We start from the raw sequence: 17855 nt of genomic DNA, 5'->3' as shown, positions 1-17855 counted from the left end.
GAAAAGCACAGACTGGAAAAGCAGATAGGGAAGAAAGACCCTCCTGCCAGGTCTACCAAAAAATTCCATAGCAAGCCTTGAGTCCTGTTTTAAAAAATAAAGTCACTGCCAGCCAACGTCTACCTGTACTAGTCAACCCCTCGGAAGGGATTCGATTAGCTGATGGCTGGCTGGGAGGAAAACAGGAAGAGTCCCCAAACTGCACCATGCCAAGTGGGGGTCACATGCTATCAAGAACTTGCTACAAATAGGCCTTCTCCAACTATAAACCCCCCTCCTGAATCCTCCAAATCTCTGATGCCCCAGAGATCGAGTAGAACATCACAAAACTTGTCACGAAAACATCACGTGGCCAAAGGTGACTTGAAATGGGAAAAGCACACTGCAAATGCAAACACTTCCTGGCCGTCCTGGCTACCTGCCCTGCTCCAGGACCATGGACAAGACCCCCCACTCCCACCCCATTTCTCCCATAGCATCCCTCCCTACACACAATTCCCTTAGTCTGGTTAGAACTGGCCCAGAAGCAGCCCAAAAGCATTGTGAAAGATGGACTGTATCGATGAGCGCACAGCACACAACGGGAGCTGGAGTATGCGGGCGTGGAAACGAATATGGGCTCCTGAGGCAATGGCAAGATCCAGCCCAAGCTATGTCACCAGATGCCAGATAGTCTCAAGCTGGCCCATCTGTCTCCAGACACCCTCCACATCAAATGACCTTTCTGGTGCACGTGGGGATCTGTGTACTCTATGAAGGCAGAGAAGGTCTGCCTTCATCTGGGGCCATGATGAAGCAAGACCAGGTAACATTAAGGCTGCGGATGTCACAGCTTCCCTAGAAAGAGAGGAGATAACATGGGAACAGAAAACCAAATACATGTTCTCACATCTAAGTGGGAGCTACATGATAAGAACACATGGACACACAGAGGGGAACAATGCACACTGGGGCCTTTTGGAGGGTGGGAAGAGGGAGAGGATCAGAAAAATAACCACTAATGGGTACTAGGCTCAATACCTGGGTGATGAAATAATCTGCAAAAAAGCTTAGAAAAAAAAGGAAAGTGAGTTTAGAAGTGTTGAACTAGGGAGTAGATTGGTGGAGAAAGAGGGAGGAGCAGCAGGTTAGTCACATCCAAAAGCAACAGACCCTCACCCTCCAATGTACCTTCATTCATGGGATTAGTTACGGCCACATCTGGGTAACACCTGCTTTGTGGGAATATCCAGACAGTTTTTAATATACCTTTAATCCCATCCACCCACTTTATCTTGGAACAATGCTCTCAACACACACCTGTGTCCTCATAGGAATGCCAGAAAGTATTAGCACGTCAGGGCAGACACAAGCCAAGGAGAGATGGCTCCACCCAAACTCACATTCTCAACTTTATTCCCCATCCTAGCGGTGGCTCTTCTATACAGTAGAGAAGGAAGGGGCCCCACCAGGGGTATGGAGAGACAGTACAGGCAGGACTGAACCGTCTACAAAGGTGAAAAGGATGACCAGGGGCTGGCAACCACAAAACAAAACCAGCGGCTGCCCCTTCCAAGTCTCACCCATGACCCAGAGCAGGTTCCAAGGCCCACAGGCCTAACAGTACAATCCCCCAAAGCCAAGGTCTGGGAGCCATCGAGGAGCTCCCGGGGACCGGGTGGGCTCAGAGGGCAAGGGTGTCTTTGATGAGCCTGCGCATGGTGGTGGTGACGGAGGTGCCCAGGGCATCAGTGATCTGGAAGGAGATCTTGTAGAGGTAGGGCTGCACGTCCCGCAAGCCTGTGTCAAACACGTTATCCACCTCTGACTGTGTGGGCATCTTGGGCAGGTACTCGTGCCGATTCATCACCTCTACAATGTTGATGATCTTCTCACAGAGTTTCTCGCCCACCTTCTCCCGGCAGATCTGCCGCTCCTGCTCTGTGGCCAGGGCTACCACATGCACCTTGACCGTCCACACTTCCCATGGGATGCACTCATCTGAGAAAGGCCAGCGAGACTTCTTCTTCTGGTAGAACTCCAAGGACATCTGCCCCAGCCCATCGCCACCAGAGTTGCGCAGCGCATCCTGGGGAAGAAGGGAACGAATGAGCAAGCTGAGGCCTCTGAGCTCCCACCTGTGAGGGCTGCTTCCCACGCCCCAGGGAATGATGCTCTCTTAGCTACAGTAATCATGCAGGGATGGCAAGGAAACAAGACTGGGAGAGGGTAAAGGATTTGGGTGAAGTGACACAACGAACTGCCAGCCTGAAACTGTGTAGGGCAAGCAAACCAACAAAATCTGTCTCCAAACTCAACTCCTCCAGCTTGGTGAAGAACTGATTATTACAGGAATAACTGGTCTGCAGGCACATATTCTGAGCCATGAACTTTACACACACAACCCCTCTGGCTCCTCTCCACAAGCCCCGTGAACTCTCACTCAGGCACCACGAGGCTTAGAGGAGTGAGGTAACTTGCAAGAGTCACATGCCTATGAATGGCTGGGCCGGGGTTTGAATCTGGATTGTCTCATTTCAAAATCCTTGCTTTTCACCTTTACATGAAAGGCCTTCTCCTTCCACACCACCACCCCTTTAGCCCATATCCTTCAAAATGTTCTCCCAAATCACCTCGTCAACACTCCCTCTTCGCCGTAACCTGTATTTGTCTTCTCCACTGCCAGTTAAACATAATCCTTTCAGTATTTTTTTAAAGAGACTGGGCCTTACTCTATCACCCACGCTGGAGTGCAGCGGAGCAATCATGGCTCACTGCAGCCTCGGACTCCTGGGCTCCCACCTCAGCCTCCTGAGTAGCTGATACTATAAGCAAGCTTGGCTAATTCTTTTTTTCTTTTTGACAGGGTCTTGCTCTGTCGCCCATGCTGGAGTACAGTGGCATGATCACAGCTCACTACAGCCTCGAACTCCTAGGCTCAAGCAATTCTCCCGCCTCAGCTGCTCAAGTGCCTGGGACTACGGGCACGTGCTACCATGTCCCACTAACTTATTGTTTGTAGAGACAGAGTTTTGCCATGTTTTCAGGGCTGGTCTTCAACTCCTGGGCTCAAGCAATCTGACCACCTCAGCCTCCCAAAGTGCTGAGACCACTGGTTGTGAGCCACCAGGCCTGACAAAAAATTCTTCAAATATTAGCTGGGGATGGTGGTGGTGGTGTACACCTGTGGTCCCAGCTGCTTGGAAAGCTGAGGTGGGAGGACTGCTCGAGGCCCAGGAGGTCACGACTGGGGTGACATAGTGAGATTCTGTCTCAAAAAAAAAAAAAAAGGAAGAAAAAAATTATCCCAAAACCTAAAATGCGACAAAAAAATAATTTTAAAAAATAAAATAAAAGAGAAAGAAAAATTATCTTTGCTACTTTAAAACTTAAAAGTACCCACTCAATAAAATGGTGAAACACTGACTCTGACCACAGGAAAACCACACTACCACTCCCACCTCCTGAGGTGACCAACATCAGCAGCCTGCTGTGTACCTTCCGTATCTTTTTCCTACCCAGGCACTCCCAAACACATGCCACACTGCCAAAAGGGACACTCCATCTTGGATGGCAGCCACCTGAGCCAAGCAAGCCACCCTCTGGGGTGTCTCATGTGGGAAAGGAAAAGTGGAAGCAGAAGTAGAGAGAGCTGTACCAGAGAGAAGGTCAAGACCACAGAAGGTCAAGACCACTGGCTGCCAATGCTGTTGGGGCTTCCTGCTCTCCCTTTTACCCCTAGGCACATTTTTTAGTGTCTCCCTCCTCCACCCCACCCCCACAACACACACACAGACACACACGCCCTCCCCTGAAGAGGAGCACTCAACACACCTGCTCCTCAGAACTTGAAAGAACCCAATACACACACTCAGGAGGCTGGTTCCAGAGCAAGCTGGGACGGAGGGGCACTCGAGGTGCCCCTGCCACCTCCTGGCCCACAGCCTTACCTTGAACTCCCCAACAACCTTGCGCAGGGCGCGGTCCAGTTCCTCAGAAGAGACACGAACGTAGGTGAAGTCGATGAAGTCACAGTCGACATCCTGGGTGCCCACAGTGCCAATGGAGTAGGTGCCCTCCTTCTTGTAGTGGAACTTGCCCGTGCTGCGGTGCAGGAGCACCGTGTGCAGCACAGCCAGCAAGGCCTCCTCCACCTGCCGACCCTCCACTGACACCTCCAGCACCTCCGAGCGACAGTTCATTCTGCAGCCAGTGACCCACACCAAGGTGGGGAACGAGGACAAAGACAGGGGTTTCACCCTACCCAAGGGCCACCCTGCAAGAGACGCGCAGGTCAGAATGCTGACATCTTCTTCAACAGTCCACAGCTTATCTGTTCACTTCCTTCTAGGCTCAGCTCGGCTTCTGCCTCCACTGGCCCTTCTCTGCATTTTGGCAGCAGAGAATACCAGAGAATCATCAACTCTCGGGATCAGAAAGGGCAAGAGCTTCAAAGTTATCGTCCAAAGGACAGACCTGGATTCCATTTTACGGCCTTCAATGTAGTTTACAGCAGATGCTCACTGTGCAACATCTGTCAGGCACTAGCCATTCAAAGGCAAGCATGGCCCCTGCCCTCAGGCCGGCAGCATGAAGGAAAAGCAGGCAAGTAAACATTATCACCATGGAGAGAGTCCAGGTGGGAGTAAGAAGCACAGGAAGATTGGAGTCTGATTCCCTGGGACCTTGAATGACCAGGTTAAGGCATCTGCACTCTGTCCTAAGAGCAGTGAAGAGTCAATGCATCACCGTGCCAAGATCAAATCTGTGCATTAGAAACGTACCCCTGGGCCAGGTGCAGTGGCTCACACCTGTAATCCCAGCAATTTGGGAGGACAAGGCAAATCACTTGAGCTCAAAAGTTCAAGACCAGACTGGGCAACGTGATGACTCCCCATCTCCACCGAAAGTGCAAAAAATTAGCCAGGCCTGGTGGCAAGCGCCTGGAGTCCCACCTACTTGAGGGGCTGAGGCAAGAGGATCACCTGAACCTGGGAGGTTGAGGCTGTAGTGCGCTGAGATCATGCCACTGTGCTCCAGTCTAGGTGACAAAGTGAGACCCTTTCTCAAAAAATAAAAATAAAAAATAAAAAGTAACACAATAAACTTTAAAAAAAGAAAAGTATCTCTGGCTAAAGGGCAAAGAATGGCTCTCTACTGTATTGAGATCACAAACTGCTCTGAGAAGTCAATGAAGGCATGAAGGCTTTAAAACCATGACTGACACACACATTCCAAATCTCACCTGGGACAGCCACATTCAGATTCCAGGGTAAAAAACTTGTGGATTTAAGACACAAAGGCTGTGCAGGAAGTCAGTTAGAAGCCACTACAGAGCTGGGGGCAGTGGCTCAAGCCTGTAATCCCAGTACTCTGGGAAGCCAAGGCGGGTGGATCATGAGGTCAAGAGATCGAGATCATCCTGGTCAACATGGTGAAACCCTGTCTCTACTAAAAATACAAAAAATTAGCTGGGCATGGTGGCGCGTGCCTGTAATCCCAGCTACTCAGGAGGCTGAGGCAGGAGAATTGCTTGAACCCAGGAGTTGGAGGTTGCAGTGAGCCGAGATCGCGCCATTGCACTCCAGCCTGGGTAACAAGAGCGAAACTCCGTCTCAAAAAAAAGAAGAAGCCACTACAGTGAACGCAGTTACAGAAGCAGCATAATCAGGTATGGGGGTTTCATGCCCAACAATCCTGGCTCTGAATCCTACCTCATCCACATCTTGCTCTGTGACCTTAAGTAAATCCCTCAACCTCTCTGAACTTCTTTGTAAACTGGGATAGTAGTGAGCGTTAAGGTAACGCATATAAAATACAGTAGAATAGTAGTGAAAAACCATGACTTGAAAGCCAGACAAGCTGGACTGGAACCCCACTCTGCCACTTGCTCCATGCTCATGATCTGGGCAAAGTGCTTAACAGCTACATGCCATATATGCAAAGGAGGTAATAATGGCTACCTTGAAAGAGTTATCTTGAGGGCTGAATGAGTTAGCATTTGTAAAACACTTAGAGCAGTACCCGACAAGCAGTAAACATCCACTAAGTATTAGCTGCTGTAATTCCTTATTATATTGTTATTGCCAAGGGATGATGCCAGGCTATACCACAGTAGTGGAGGCAGTGGGAAGGAGAGAACAACAAACCGGAGAACCAGAATGTAGAAACTAACTAAATCCATGCCTAGACGGAGAGGGAACTTCAAGTTCCTTAGCTGAGAGTGTTCAGCTTGCAAACCTCCCTGACAGAGAATTCACTACCTCTCACAACAACCAGTCGAAGTTCTATTCAATTTTTTTCTTTTTTTTTTTTTTTTTTGAGATGGGGTCTCACTACATCAGCCATATTGGAGTACAGTGGCATGACCTCTGCTCACTGCAACTTCTGCCTCCCAGGTTCCCATCCCAGCCTCCGAGCAGCTGGGACCACAGGCGCACACCACCACACCTGACTAATTTTTTGTATTTTTAGTAGAGACAGGGTTTCGCCATGTTGCCTAAGCTGGTCTCAAACTCCTGAGCTCAAGATCCACCCGCTGGGGCTTCCAAAGTGCTGGGATTACCACGCCTCGGGCTTTCCCAAAGTGCTGGGATTACCCCACCCAGTCCAGTTAATTCTTTCTGCTGAAGAAATGTGTCTCTTAGCACTTCAAACCACTGGTTTTAGTTTTGGCACCCAAAGCCACACAAAATTTAAGTCTCACCTCTTTTCCACAAGTGAGCTTTTATTTAGAGGCAGCTCTTCCACCACCCCCTCACCCTTTCTACAGGCTGAAGGTCCCCAGTCCTCAAAAACATGCCTGTTCACGTCATTTCTTATCTGCATGGAATCCTGGCAGCTCCCCTCTAAGTATATTTCATTCATCTGGTTGACAGATGGTGAAAATAAGAAGTATATTTCAGTTTGTCTCTGCCCCTTTTTAAAATCTTTTTTTTTTTTTCTGAGATGGATTCTCACTGTCACCCAGGCTGGAGTGCAGTGACACGATCACAGCTCACTACAACCTCCACCTCCCAGGTTCAAGTGATTCTCCTGCCTCAGCCTCCCAAGTAGCTGGAATTACAGGCATGCATCACTATCCCTGGCTTATTTTTGTATTATTAGTAGAGATGGGGCTTCCCCATGTTGGCGAGGCTGGTCTCGAACTCCTGACCTCAGGTGATTTGCCTGCCCCGGCCTCCCAAAGTGCTGGGATTACAGGCATGAGCTACTGTGCCCGGCCATCTCTGCCCCTTTTAAACTGGTGCTCAGCACAGGATACAGGACAACAGTCTTTGGACTGCGCAGAGATCAGGCCAGTTCTGCCTCTCATGTTTTGTTTTTGTCTCTACCACTAGGCAGACAATTCCTACATTGTGTTTATAGGGCAGAGACTATATTCATCACTATAATGGTAATTCCTAGTACCTAGTACAAAACTACTGCTCAATTCATCCCAACCTAGGAATTCCAGGTTCTTCCAGGGGTTGCTGGATTAGTTTATCATACACGCTTGCAACAAGAATGAGAAGGGCAGCTGGGCATGGTGGCTTACGCCTGTAATCCCAGCACTTTGGGAGACCGAGGCAGGGAGATCACAAGGTCAGGAGTTCGAGACCAGGTTGGCCAATATGGTGAAACCCCGTCTCTACTAAAAATACAAAAATTAGCAAGGCATGGTGGTGGCGCCTGTAGTCCCAGCTACTCGCGAGGCTGAGGCAGAAGAAACGCTTGAACCTGAGAGGCAGAGGTTGCAGTGAGCCTAGACTGCACTACTGCTCTCCAGCCTGGGCGAATCTGTCGAGGGAGAGGGAGAGGGAGAGAGGGAGAGAGGGAGAGAGAGAGAGAAAGAAAGAAAGAAAGAAAGAAAGAAAGAAAGAAAGAAAGAAAGAGAGAGAGAGAGAAAGGCTCTCTTGCTCGTTTCGCCCTCTATTTTAACTCCATCCAGCAGTTCCTTCCCATCTAGAGACTCCTGGCTCTGGTCTGGCTCCCTTTCTTCCACGGCTTCTCCCTCTTGTGTCCCCAGCAATCATTCATACAACCCATACAGCTCACTTTTGCCCTAAGCCCGGGCTCCTCCCTCGTTCTACGTGCTATTTTAGGATCCACTCTTCCAAGAAGTCTGTCCTGACCAACCCCATTTCCTTCCCACAGCAGCCACATTGGGTCTGGGAAAACCTTGTCCCCTGCCCCACAATGAGCGGTAAGCAGCAGGGCCCACCAGATTAGGATCTGAAAAGTCTCAGCCCTCTGGTCCCCCCCGAGGGGCAGAAGCTAACAGCTGCCTTCTCAAGCCTGGCTGGAGGGCAGGGTACGCCCATTCCCACCTGGAGCGTAGAGTCGGGACCCCGGATTCCTCAGGCTTGGCTCATGCCCTTCCTCCTCCTCCTCACGCCCAGGTGCGACCTCCGCAAGTATGCGTCAACCTTCCCACGGCGCTGAGCCACAAGAGACAGGCTGAAAGCAAAAAAACAGAAAGCTATTTGGCTTCGTATCACGAGACTAGGGAGGGACGCAGGAAGGAATGCCCGCCCGGGTCCCGTACCTCTCGCCGCCACTACGCGCGAACCTCCACCGTCCAGGGAACCAGGGAGGACGGGACTCCTCGGGCGTCTCGGGGGCGGCGCCCCGCGCCCAGGCTGGCCGGACCCGGAAGCTGGAGGAGCGCCCTCGTTCCGCCACTCCGGGGGATGCCCACGCCTGCACAGGAGAGGGGCCAGACGGCTAAAATAGCTCCCACCTCCCCTAAGCCCGTCCACGACCCGCCTCTCAGAGGCCACCGCTCTCCCAGCAGGCTCCAGACTACCCGGGTCGGAGGCTGAGCCGGGACCGGAAGCCGCGCCGCCCCCAGCGCGCCGGGAGGCTCACCTGATCCAGCGGCCCCGGAGGGGGCACGTGCCCAGCTGGCCGGGTCTCCGCACGCATGCAGCCGGCCGCATCGTCCGCATAGTCACAGGAGCATATACAGATAGTCCCGCGTTGCTCTCTGATCTGGGGACTACTTCTTTCGTGGTTCTCTCTCGGACTCTAAGATTTGATGGTGAGGAAGATCCCCCTGATGTGGACGAGTCTATTCAGCCCACCACTGAGAACGCTGTGGTGTTTCGGCCGGGACAACTCACTTCCGCCATAGAGACGGGAGGGAAGGAAGGAGCCCGACGGGCTCTCGGCCGCCTCCCTAGGCCGAGCGGAGTCATCGGCTGCGAGCCCGGCCCGTGAACGCAGACGTGTGCCCAGCTCAGTCCAGACTGAGAGGCCTGGAAGGGGCACCGATCTCCACAAGATGAGGGGCGTACCCCGTAGAGAGAGGTCCTAAAGATGAGCCCACACCGCTATGCTACGGGCGTCCAGTGGATGGCAAAACTTGAGCTTGTTCAATGTGCATAACAGACTGGAACCCCGGCCTCCCACCCACACAGATGCTGGAGAAAGGGCTTCATCTCCAAGTGTTGCCTTTTACACAGCAGCACTACTTGGTACTCCACGGTGACCAATCTGGTGACAGTCCTTTGGAGACTTGTAATTCGGCCATTGCTTCTCTGCGTGACCCTTGACATCACTCATCCTTTCTGATGCTCTCTATAAACGGGGCTGTTGTGAGGATCACAGGAGATAACTCACATGAAAGATGTTTGTGACCTGTAAAGTGTAATATCAATACAAGTGTACTTTTAGTGTTGTGTAACTTCCTGGAGCGTGTCTGGTTCTCCATGTAGGTTGTAAGCCAGGAGCAGACAGGGGTTAGAGAGCTCTGCTAATGCAGGCACCTCCAATAGGAGGCACTCTTAAGATGTTACTTAGGGATTAGGATCCTGTTTTCTGGCCACTGGGGTACCTGTGATCCCGACCCTTCAGGAACCTGAGGATGGAGCATCGCCTGAGGCCAGGAGTTCAAGACCAGCCTGGTCGACGTGAGACTCTCCCATCTTTGAAATAAAGATTTAAAAATTAGCTGGACGTGTTGGTGTGCCCTTGTAGTCCCAGCTACTTCAGAGGCTGAGGTGGAGGATTACTTGAGCCCAGGAGGTTGGGGCTGCAGTGAGCCATAATCACACCACTGCGCTCCAGGCTGGATGACAGAGCAAGATACTCTCTCTCTCAAAAACAAACAAACAAACAAACAAACAAACAAACAAACCAGGCGTGGTAGGTCAACACCTGTAATCCCCAGCACTCCAGCACTTTGGGAGGCCGAGGCAGGTGGATCACAAGGTCAGGAGTTCAAGACCAGACTGGCCAACATGGTGAAACCCCATCTCTACTAAAAAATACAAAAATTAGCTGGGCATGGTGGCTCATGCCTGTAATCCCAGCTACTTGGGAAGCTGAGGTAGGAGAATTGCTTGAACCGGGACCTAGGAGGTGAAGGTTGCAGTGAGCCGATATCACACCGCTGCACTCCAGCCTGGCCTACAGAGTGAGACTCCACCTCAAAAAAAAAAAAATTTAGCCAGGCTTGGTGGTGGGCACCTGTAATCCCAGCTACTTGGGAGGCTGAGGCAAAAGAATTGCTTGAACCTGGGAGGTGGAGGTTGCAATGAGCTGAGATCACACCACGGTGCTCCAGTCTGGTGCAATCTCAGCTGGAGACCTGTCTGAAAAAAAAAAAAACAACAAAAGCTTGTTTTTCTAACACATGCTTTTATCTCCCAAAACAATAATAGATATAATAGATAACGTTTATTAGGTGGGAATGGTCATGATTTTAAATACCATATATGTGTACATATAAATTTTAACCTGATGCTAATCAATCCTGCAACATAGATAAGAAATTGGGCTGCGTGCGGTGGCTCATGCCTGCAACCGGGAGGCCAAGGTGGGTGGATCATTTGAGGTCACCAGCCTAAACAACATGGTGAAACCTGTCTCTACTAAAAATACAAAAAAAAATAGCTAGGAGTGGTGGCCCTCGCCTGTAATCACAGCTACTTGGGAGGCTGGGGCAGGAGAATTGATTGAATCTGGGAGGTGGAGGTTGCAGTGGGCGGAGATTGCGCCACTGCACTCCAGCCTGGGCGACAGAGCAAGACTCTGTCTCAAAACAAAAAGAAAAAGAAAGACAATAAAAGAAAGTGATGCTGGGAGAGGAGAGGATAAGTAAGTTGCCCCAGGTCACTCAGTAAATAACAGAGCCTGGAGTTCAAGTCCAAGTCTGTTTACCACTGCAGGGGCGCGGGAGCTCTCTTTCTGGCTGGCTTCTTCAGCCACCTCTTTCCTATGCTCCAGCGCTCTCCAATACACCTCCACCCACCAGGGGTGTCCTGGTAAATACTTCACACCTGCTCTCGGGTAGGGGCAATGCCTTGATTTGTAGCCTTTGCCCATTTTCTACCATACCCGATTTCAAGCAACAAGACATCACTGAATGCAGAGTCCAGAATGGATGGATGATTGCGTCTTGATTGTCAGGGTTAGAACCAGCTCCTGAGGGCCAGTACCACCTGGCTCCATCCAGCACACCACTGTCACCACATCACCCTCAGGCTTCCTGCTCCTGCTCAGTTCTTCCAAAGCCGGCTGCACGAGCGCCTGCTCTGGCGGACCTTCCCCCATCATCGGTTCCCTGCCCTCTTTCCTTCATCCTCACAGTTCTGCCCTTTATCAGCCCTTGCCTCTTATCCCAGGTGTGGGCACCTCTCTCTCGAGAAAGAGAAAGCTGCCTGCCCTGCAGACCAGCAACCTCTTTAGGAGGCTGCCGAAAACCAGAAGGCAATCAGGAGGAAATAGAGGGAAGGCTCTTTAAGGAGCTGAAGGAGAGGGCATCAAGGGAGGCTGGAACCAGTCCTGGGGTGGAGGAGGTGCCAGAGCCTACCGCCAGGGACTGCCAGTGAGTAAGGGGGTGACTGATCTCTCTAGCCACTGACACACTCCATCTCAGAGCCCTTTGCTGCCACTAGCCTGACATCATCACCGTCATCACTACCAGTCATTGAGCCTCACTAGGTACCATGCCCACACCTACAGGCCCTATTTTGCTGATTTTTCCAACTACCTTTCAAAGTAGATACAATCTACCTCCCCATCACCCCACTCTCTGATTTACTGAGACGGTAACTGAAGCCCAGTGATACATAGTGATGCATAGTGGTTTGCTGTGATGCCTAATTTTACGTGTCAACTTGACTGGGACACAGGGTGCCCAGACATTTGGTTAAGTATGATCCTGTGGTGTTCCGATGAGACTCACATTGGAATTGGCAGACTGAGTGAAGCAGATTTTCCTCCCCAGAGTGAAGGGGCTTTATTAGAATAGCTAAAGGCCTAGTAGAATAAAAAGGTTGACCCTCCAGTGCAGGCGTCCCCAAACTTTTTACACAGGGGGCCAGTTCACTGTCCCTCAGACCGTTGGAGGGCCGCCACATACTGTGCTCCTCTCACTGACCACCAATGAAAGAGGTGCCCCTTCCTGAAGTGCGGTGGGGGGGCCAGATAAATGGCCTCAGGGGGCCGCATGCGGCCCTCGGGCCGTTGTTTGGGGGTGCCTGCTCCAGTGAGTAAGGGGAACTCCCGCCTCACTGCCTTAGAGCTGGGACATCAGTCTTTTCCTGCCTTCAGACTCCAACTGCCTTCAGGTATTGGTTTCTCCTGGGTCTCGAGACTGAAATGACACCAGCAGCTCTCCTGACTTCAGATCTTAGAACTTGTCACCCAGTTCTTGGTAATAAACCCCTCTCAGCCACGCACGGTGGCTCACGCCTCTAATCCCAGCATCTTGGGAGGCTGAGGCAGGCAGATCACCTGAGGTCAGGAATTCAAAACCAGCCTGCCCAACATGGCAAAACTCCATTTCTACTAAAAATACAAAAATTAGCCTGGCATAGTGGTGCACACCTGTAATCCCAGCTACTCAGGAGGCTGAGGCAGGAAAACTGCTTGAGTCCGGGAGGCGGAGGTTGTGGTGAGTGGAGATCGAGCCACTGCACTCCAGCCTGGGAGACAGAGAGAGACTGCCTCAATAATAATAATAATAATAATAATAAAACCCCTCTCTTTCTCCCCGCAGATATATATGGTGGGGAGAAGATCTCTGTATATAGTAGATATTTGTGTCTCTGTCCCACCGCTTGTTTCACTGGCAAACCCTGACTGGTACACGCACAAGGCCATGCCCCTACTCTTTCCTCATTCCAGCAGTCTTTTTACCCACTTATGTTCCCACTCCAGAACCCACCCTTTCCATGGAGCCTTGCCTGCTGGGGTAGAGACACAAGGAAGGGTGAGTCCCCCCACCTCTTTATCTCACATGCTGACCAACACTTGCCTCTTCCTACCTCCCTGAATTCTTTTTTTTTTTTTTCTTTCTTTCTTTCTTTTTTTAAGACGGGGTTTCACCATGTTGGTCAGGCTAGTCTTGAACTCCCGACCTCAGGTGATCTGCCCACCTTGGCCTCCAAAGTGCTTGGATTACAGGTGTGAGCCACCACGCCCGGCCCCTCCCTGCATTCTTACAGGGAAATTCTCATTGCAACTCAGACTCTGGGTCCCAGCCCCTCTGAGTAGTCCTGTCACAGAGGGGCGGGAGTGGTGAAAACACTGGGACTGTATGGGATGAATTCTCTCCTTCTATGCCCCTACCTCTGATGATCAAGGTATCATCGACCATTCATTCATTCATGCCACACATATGGAACTGTCCACATGCCAGGCCCTTGTAAGACCTTGTGATGCCAAGGGGGACAAGTCACAGTTCTAGCCCTCTGGGAGCTCAGAGTCTTCAGAGGAGGTGGACCAGGAGATACCTGTGGGTAAGAAAACCCAACAAGTGGTATGAAAGAAATGGCAGCAGGTTTTGTGGGGGCCCAGGAAGGCCAGGATGGAGAGATGCTGGTTGCCTGAAATAGAAAGTGACACATTTAGGCCAGGCACAGTGGTTCACGCCTCTATTCCCAGCACTTTGGGAGGCCAAGGCAGATGGATCACTTGAGGTCAGGAGTTTTGAGACCAGCCTGGCCAACATGGTGAAGCCCCATCTCTGCTAAAAATACAAAAATCAGCTGGGCGTGGTGGCAGACGCCTGTAATCCCAGCTACTCGGGAGGCTGAGGCAGGAGAATTCCTTGAAACCGGGAGGTGGAGGTTGCAGTGAGCCGAGATAGCACCACTGCACTCCCACCTGGGGACAGAGCGAGACTGTGTCTCAAAAAAAACAAAATAGAAAGTGGCACATTCAGAGTGAAAAGGAGTCCCAAGCCTTGCTCTCAGCAAGTCCCAGGCACCAGGAGAAAACCAGGACAGCTTGAGAGAGCACTGGGCAGCAACCTAAGGAGATGGCAGAGAAGGGGGAGGATTCCAGGAAGAAGTGGGAATTATTCTAGGAAGCCTTCCTGGAGAAGGGGGAAGAAAAAAGCCAGGGGTGGGGGCAGGGGCAGAGAGTGGAAACTGAGGGTTCTGGGTGAGAGAGACAAGCATAGAGAGGGCAGACTTTGGCCAGAGCCTAGAGCCAGGGCCAACAAGCAGACAGGCGACTGGCTGAGACTGTCTGAGCCATGCCTGCAGCAAAGGCCTGTGGGGAGACCTTGAAGGCCAACCCAAGACCTTGGGAGCAGGCAGCTGGCTTTGCATGGTGAGCGCGGCCTCGGATGGCCCCAACTCATCCTGGTGTGTGCCCAGGGGAGAGCGGAGCCCCAAAGCTGCCCCTGCAAGCCACCCCAGCCGCTCCAGAGCTGACCCCAGTGGCGTCACAGGGAGTGACTCAAGCCCCAGCAACAACAATGAGTGCGACTGACGTCAGGCCGGGGCTCCTGACGGTGGCCAGGCTGGCTGGAAAGCCAGCACCCTGCCTGCTGACCCTCCTGCCTGGGCAGGCTGCAGGGGTGAGGAGGATGAGCTGTCCCCCTCTGACATCTGCCCCCTGGGATCGCAGGCAGGGGCTCTTTGACCTCCCACCCTTTCTGGGATGTCACTTCCAGCCCCCACCGTCCCCGACAAGGAAAATGGCTGGGCGGATGAAAGAGCAGCAGAGAGCGTGAGAAAGGGGCGTCTTCGGCCCCAACCTGCCAACCTCACCAAGCAGCCTGGAGACCAGGACCAGGCCGGGAGCGGCCTGTGTACTGTTCGTTCTCCTGAGGACCCAGGGATCTGTCCATGTTGGGGCAGGGTTGTGTGGCTTTTTATTTCCAGAAAGGTCTGTGTTTGTCTGGCCAAGGTGGGGTAGGGGCCAGGCTTTATTTCCGTGCATCGGTTCCTCGGAGGTACGGGACTGTCTCTCCTTGCTGCAAGCTCTGTTCCTTTGAGGGCTGTTCCGAGTATCTGTCATTCTTTAAGGAAGGGGATTCTGGACTACTGTGCTTGCAAAGGTTGGGGGGCTGTTTACCCACCCCTGATAAGGGAGTCTCTGTCTCTGCCTCTCTAGGAGCTGTTTTTCTGTCTCTGGTTTCTTGCGGGGCAGGGGGCATCTCTCTATCTGTCCTCATGGTATCCCAGCTACCTGGGGCCCTGGGGTGGAGTCCAGGTTTCCTGCGTGGCTATGCCAAGGCTGGGTTCCCTGGTTGGAGGCCTCTTCCCTCTGATGTTCTCCGGGCTAGGAGCATAGCGACAGTCAGCGCCCTGCCTGCCTGGCTTGCAGCTGGGCACTGCTCCCTGCTAACGCAGCATGTACCCGGACAGGCCACCCCCCCGCACTCCCCTCCTGTCCCAGCTGCCACCCCCAGCCCCTGCAGCCATGCCAGGCCTGATTTATGGTCCTGAGTTGGGGCTGGACAGTGCCAGCGCCTGGGTCAGACCTTGAGGAGACCTCAAGTCTGGCCTGGCAGGGTCAGGGCCCAGGAGGAGGTGACGGGGAGCCAGGGTGCTGGGGAGGATGAACAGAGCAGGGGCCCAGGAGTGGCAGGCAGGATGTGGATGCCAAGGCCAAGGCCTCCAGAGGCCCATAGGCTTCCCGCAGCCTCCAAGTCCAGCTGGGGACCCGGAAATGTGCCTCCTGCCCTGAGAAGGTCTCTGACTTGGGTGGGGAAGGAGATACTGGGAACTGAAAAGGGCTTTTCCTCTACTTTGCACTGACTCCTTCCTGTACTCACCACTGGAGGCTGGAGGTTTCAAACTCCCACTGGCCAGCCCAGGCCAAACCCGACAGTCTCCCAGCCTGGGGCCCAGGAAGAGGCCTGAGAGCCTGAGGCTGGAGCGAGGATGGAGGCAGAGGTTTGGGGCAGAGACTGCAGCCTAGATCTGAGCACTGGCTGCCCCAGGGAAGACAGAGCAGCTGCCCCCGGAGCTATGAGGCTGCAAGGCCAGGCCCTGGCAGGGCTGGATGCCAGATGGACAGAGGCTCACCCCTTCAACCTCATCCTCTAAGGAGGCCCAGTGGCCCCGGGGCTCTCCTGCAGGAGAGGGAGGGGCTGGGACTCGTCCAGATGTCCAAGCTACAACTCTCTTAGGATTCCAGGCCCGGTTCACACAAGGCCCCCCAGCATTGCCTCACCAGGGCCCGACTCGGACGTGTCCGGCACAACTGCCTCATAGCTGCAAGAAGATGTCACTGCTGACTGTCCAGGGACCACACAGCGGCCTCTAACAAGTCTCTCCCACGCTGCTTTCTGCAGCAGCAGAGCCGCTGCCACACAGCTGAGCATGCTGGGTGCTCAGAGCAGGCCATGTGGACAGGACACCCCATCATATCACGGTCACCCATGACCTTCAAGAGCTTCTCACCTCCTGGAGGTTGACCCATACCTCTCCCCTCCATAATTGAGACCAGGTGGCTGGAGCCCAGGCGTGGGGCAGCTTCCTCCACACTGGCCCCCGGGAAGGGCTACAGGCACAGACCCCCGGGGCGCAGAGCTCCCCCTCAGTCCCCAGACCTCAAAGCCACCCCTCCCGAGTCACAGTGGCACCTCAGGGCTGGGGAGGGGGCCAGGGCCTGTGGGCACTGGGCCCAGCGTGGGTGGGGTGGGGGAGACAGAGGCAGGCTTCCTGGGTCTCCGCGTAAGGACAAACAGCAGACTTTGAGGCCTTGGAAAATCCCGCCTGGGATTCCAGGCCCTGCCGGCGTCACTGCCTTTTGACTATTGTCCCCGTCGGAAATGGGCCCAGCCCCCGGCCAGCCTGGACAGAGCAGCCATTGTGAAGCCCCATCAGGCTCAATGCCCCCTTGTTTGCCCTCCCATCCTCTAGCAAGACTCGGAGGCCAGTTCTTCCAGTTGCTGTGTGGAAAGAAAGGGCCTGCTTCTGGGCTCCAACCCTTGGGCGGGGCAGGGTGGGGCAGGGTGGGGCTGGAGGAACCAGCCCCCTCAGCCCGTACCCTAATTGCCAGGGTCCTGAAAAGGAACCACCATCAATGGAGCTTCTTATTTTTGAGGCCCTGGGCAGGAAGACCTAGTGGTGAAGTAGCCAGAAGCACCCGGCTCAGCTACTCACAAGCCAGGTGACCTTGGGAAAGTCATAGCCTCTCTCTGAAATGAATTCTCCTCCTTTGTAAAAACAATAGCTAATATTTATTGGATGCTTGCTGTGTGCCAGGCACTGTGAGAAACACTTTGTATGTATTCACTTCTATCATCTTTATAGCGACTTCATAAAATAGATTCGTTTTCTCATTTCTAGGTGAAAACACGGAGACACAGCAAGGTGAACTAACCTGCCCCAAATCACTCAGCTAGTAAGAGCTGGAGCCAAGACGTAAACCCCGCCCGAGGGCTCCAGGGTCCTCGCTGTCACCATCCTCCCATGGTGCCCCTGTGAGGTGCGGCTAGCCAGGCTGTCCTCATGGGACGGCAGCGAGGGCTGGAAATCACCAATGTCAGATGAAAATAGTCTGCCGGGGTGGACTCTGCTATCTACCTGCTAGTCTCGTCTGTAAATACAGAGATGATCCCTCGGCCCCACCCCACTCCCAGCCCTGGCCCCTCCCTGAGCCTCTGAGCAGCCCTCTTGCCTTCCCCAGCAGCCTGTCCTTTC

At 53.0% G+C, this 17855-nt stretch overlaps 1 protein-coding gene across 1 annotated transcript; it reads right to left on the bottom strand.

Moving 5' to 3' along the window:
• Nucleotides 1-1378: 1378 nt before the first annotated feature.
• On the bottom strand, nt 1379-8790 carry ATG101 (autophagy related 101). Its single transcript, XM_010349838.3, has 4 exons — nt 8507-8790; nt 8289-8418; nt 3930-4255; nt 1379-2068 (listed from the first exon to the last, which is right to left on the bottom strand). Exons 3-4 carry the CDS (start codon nt 4179-4181, stop codon nt 1664-1666), a joined length of 657 nt encoding a protein of 218 aa, XP_010348140.1. The 5' UTR covers nt 4182-4255; nt 8289-8418; nt 8507-8790; the 3' UTR covers nt 1379-1663.
• Nucleotides 8791-17855: the final 9065 nt, after the last annotated feature.

Source organism: Saimiri boliviensis, chromosome 7, assembly GCF_048565385.1.
Source record: "Saimiri boliviensis isolate mSaiBol1 chromosome 7, mSaiBol1.pri, whole genome shotgun sequence".
Classification (NCBI taxonomy): Eukaryota; Metazoa; Chordata; class Mammalia; order Primates; family Cebidae; genus Saimiri; species Saimiri boliviensis.
This window is presented reverse-complemented; position numbering and strand designations above follow the sequence as displayed.

Excerpts from the sequence above, each read along its gene's own strand:
- ATG101 (XM_010349838.3), bottom strand. The coding sequence starts at position 4,181 with ATGAACTGTCGCTCGGAGGTGCTGGAGGTGTCAGTGGAGGGTCGGCAG. Across the intron at positions 2,069-3,929 it reads AGGTTGTTGGGGAGTTCAAG|GATGCGCTGCGCAACTCTGG; the intron begins GTAAGGCTGTGG and ends CTTCTTCCCCAG.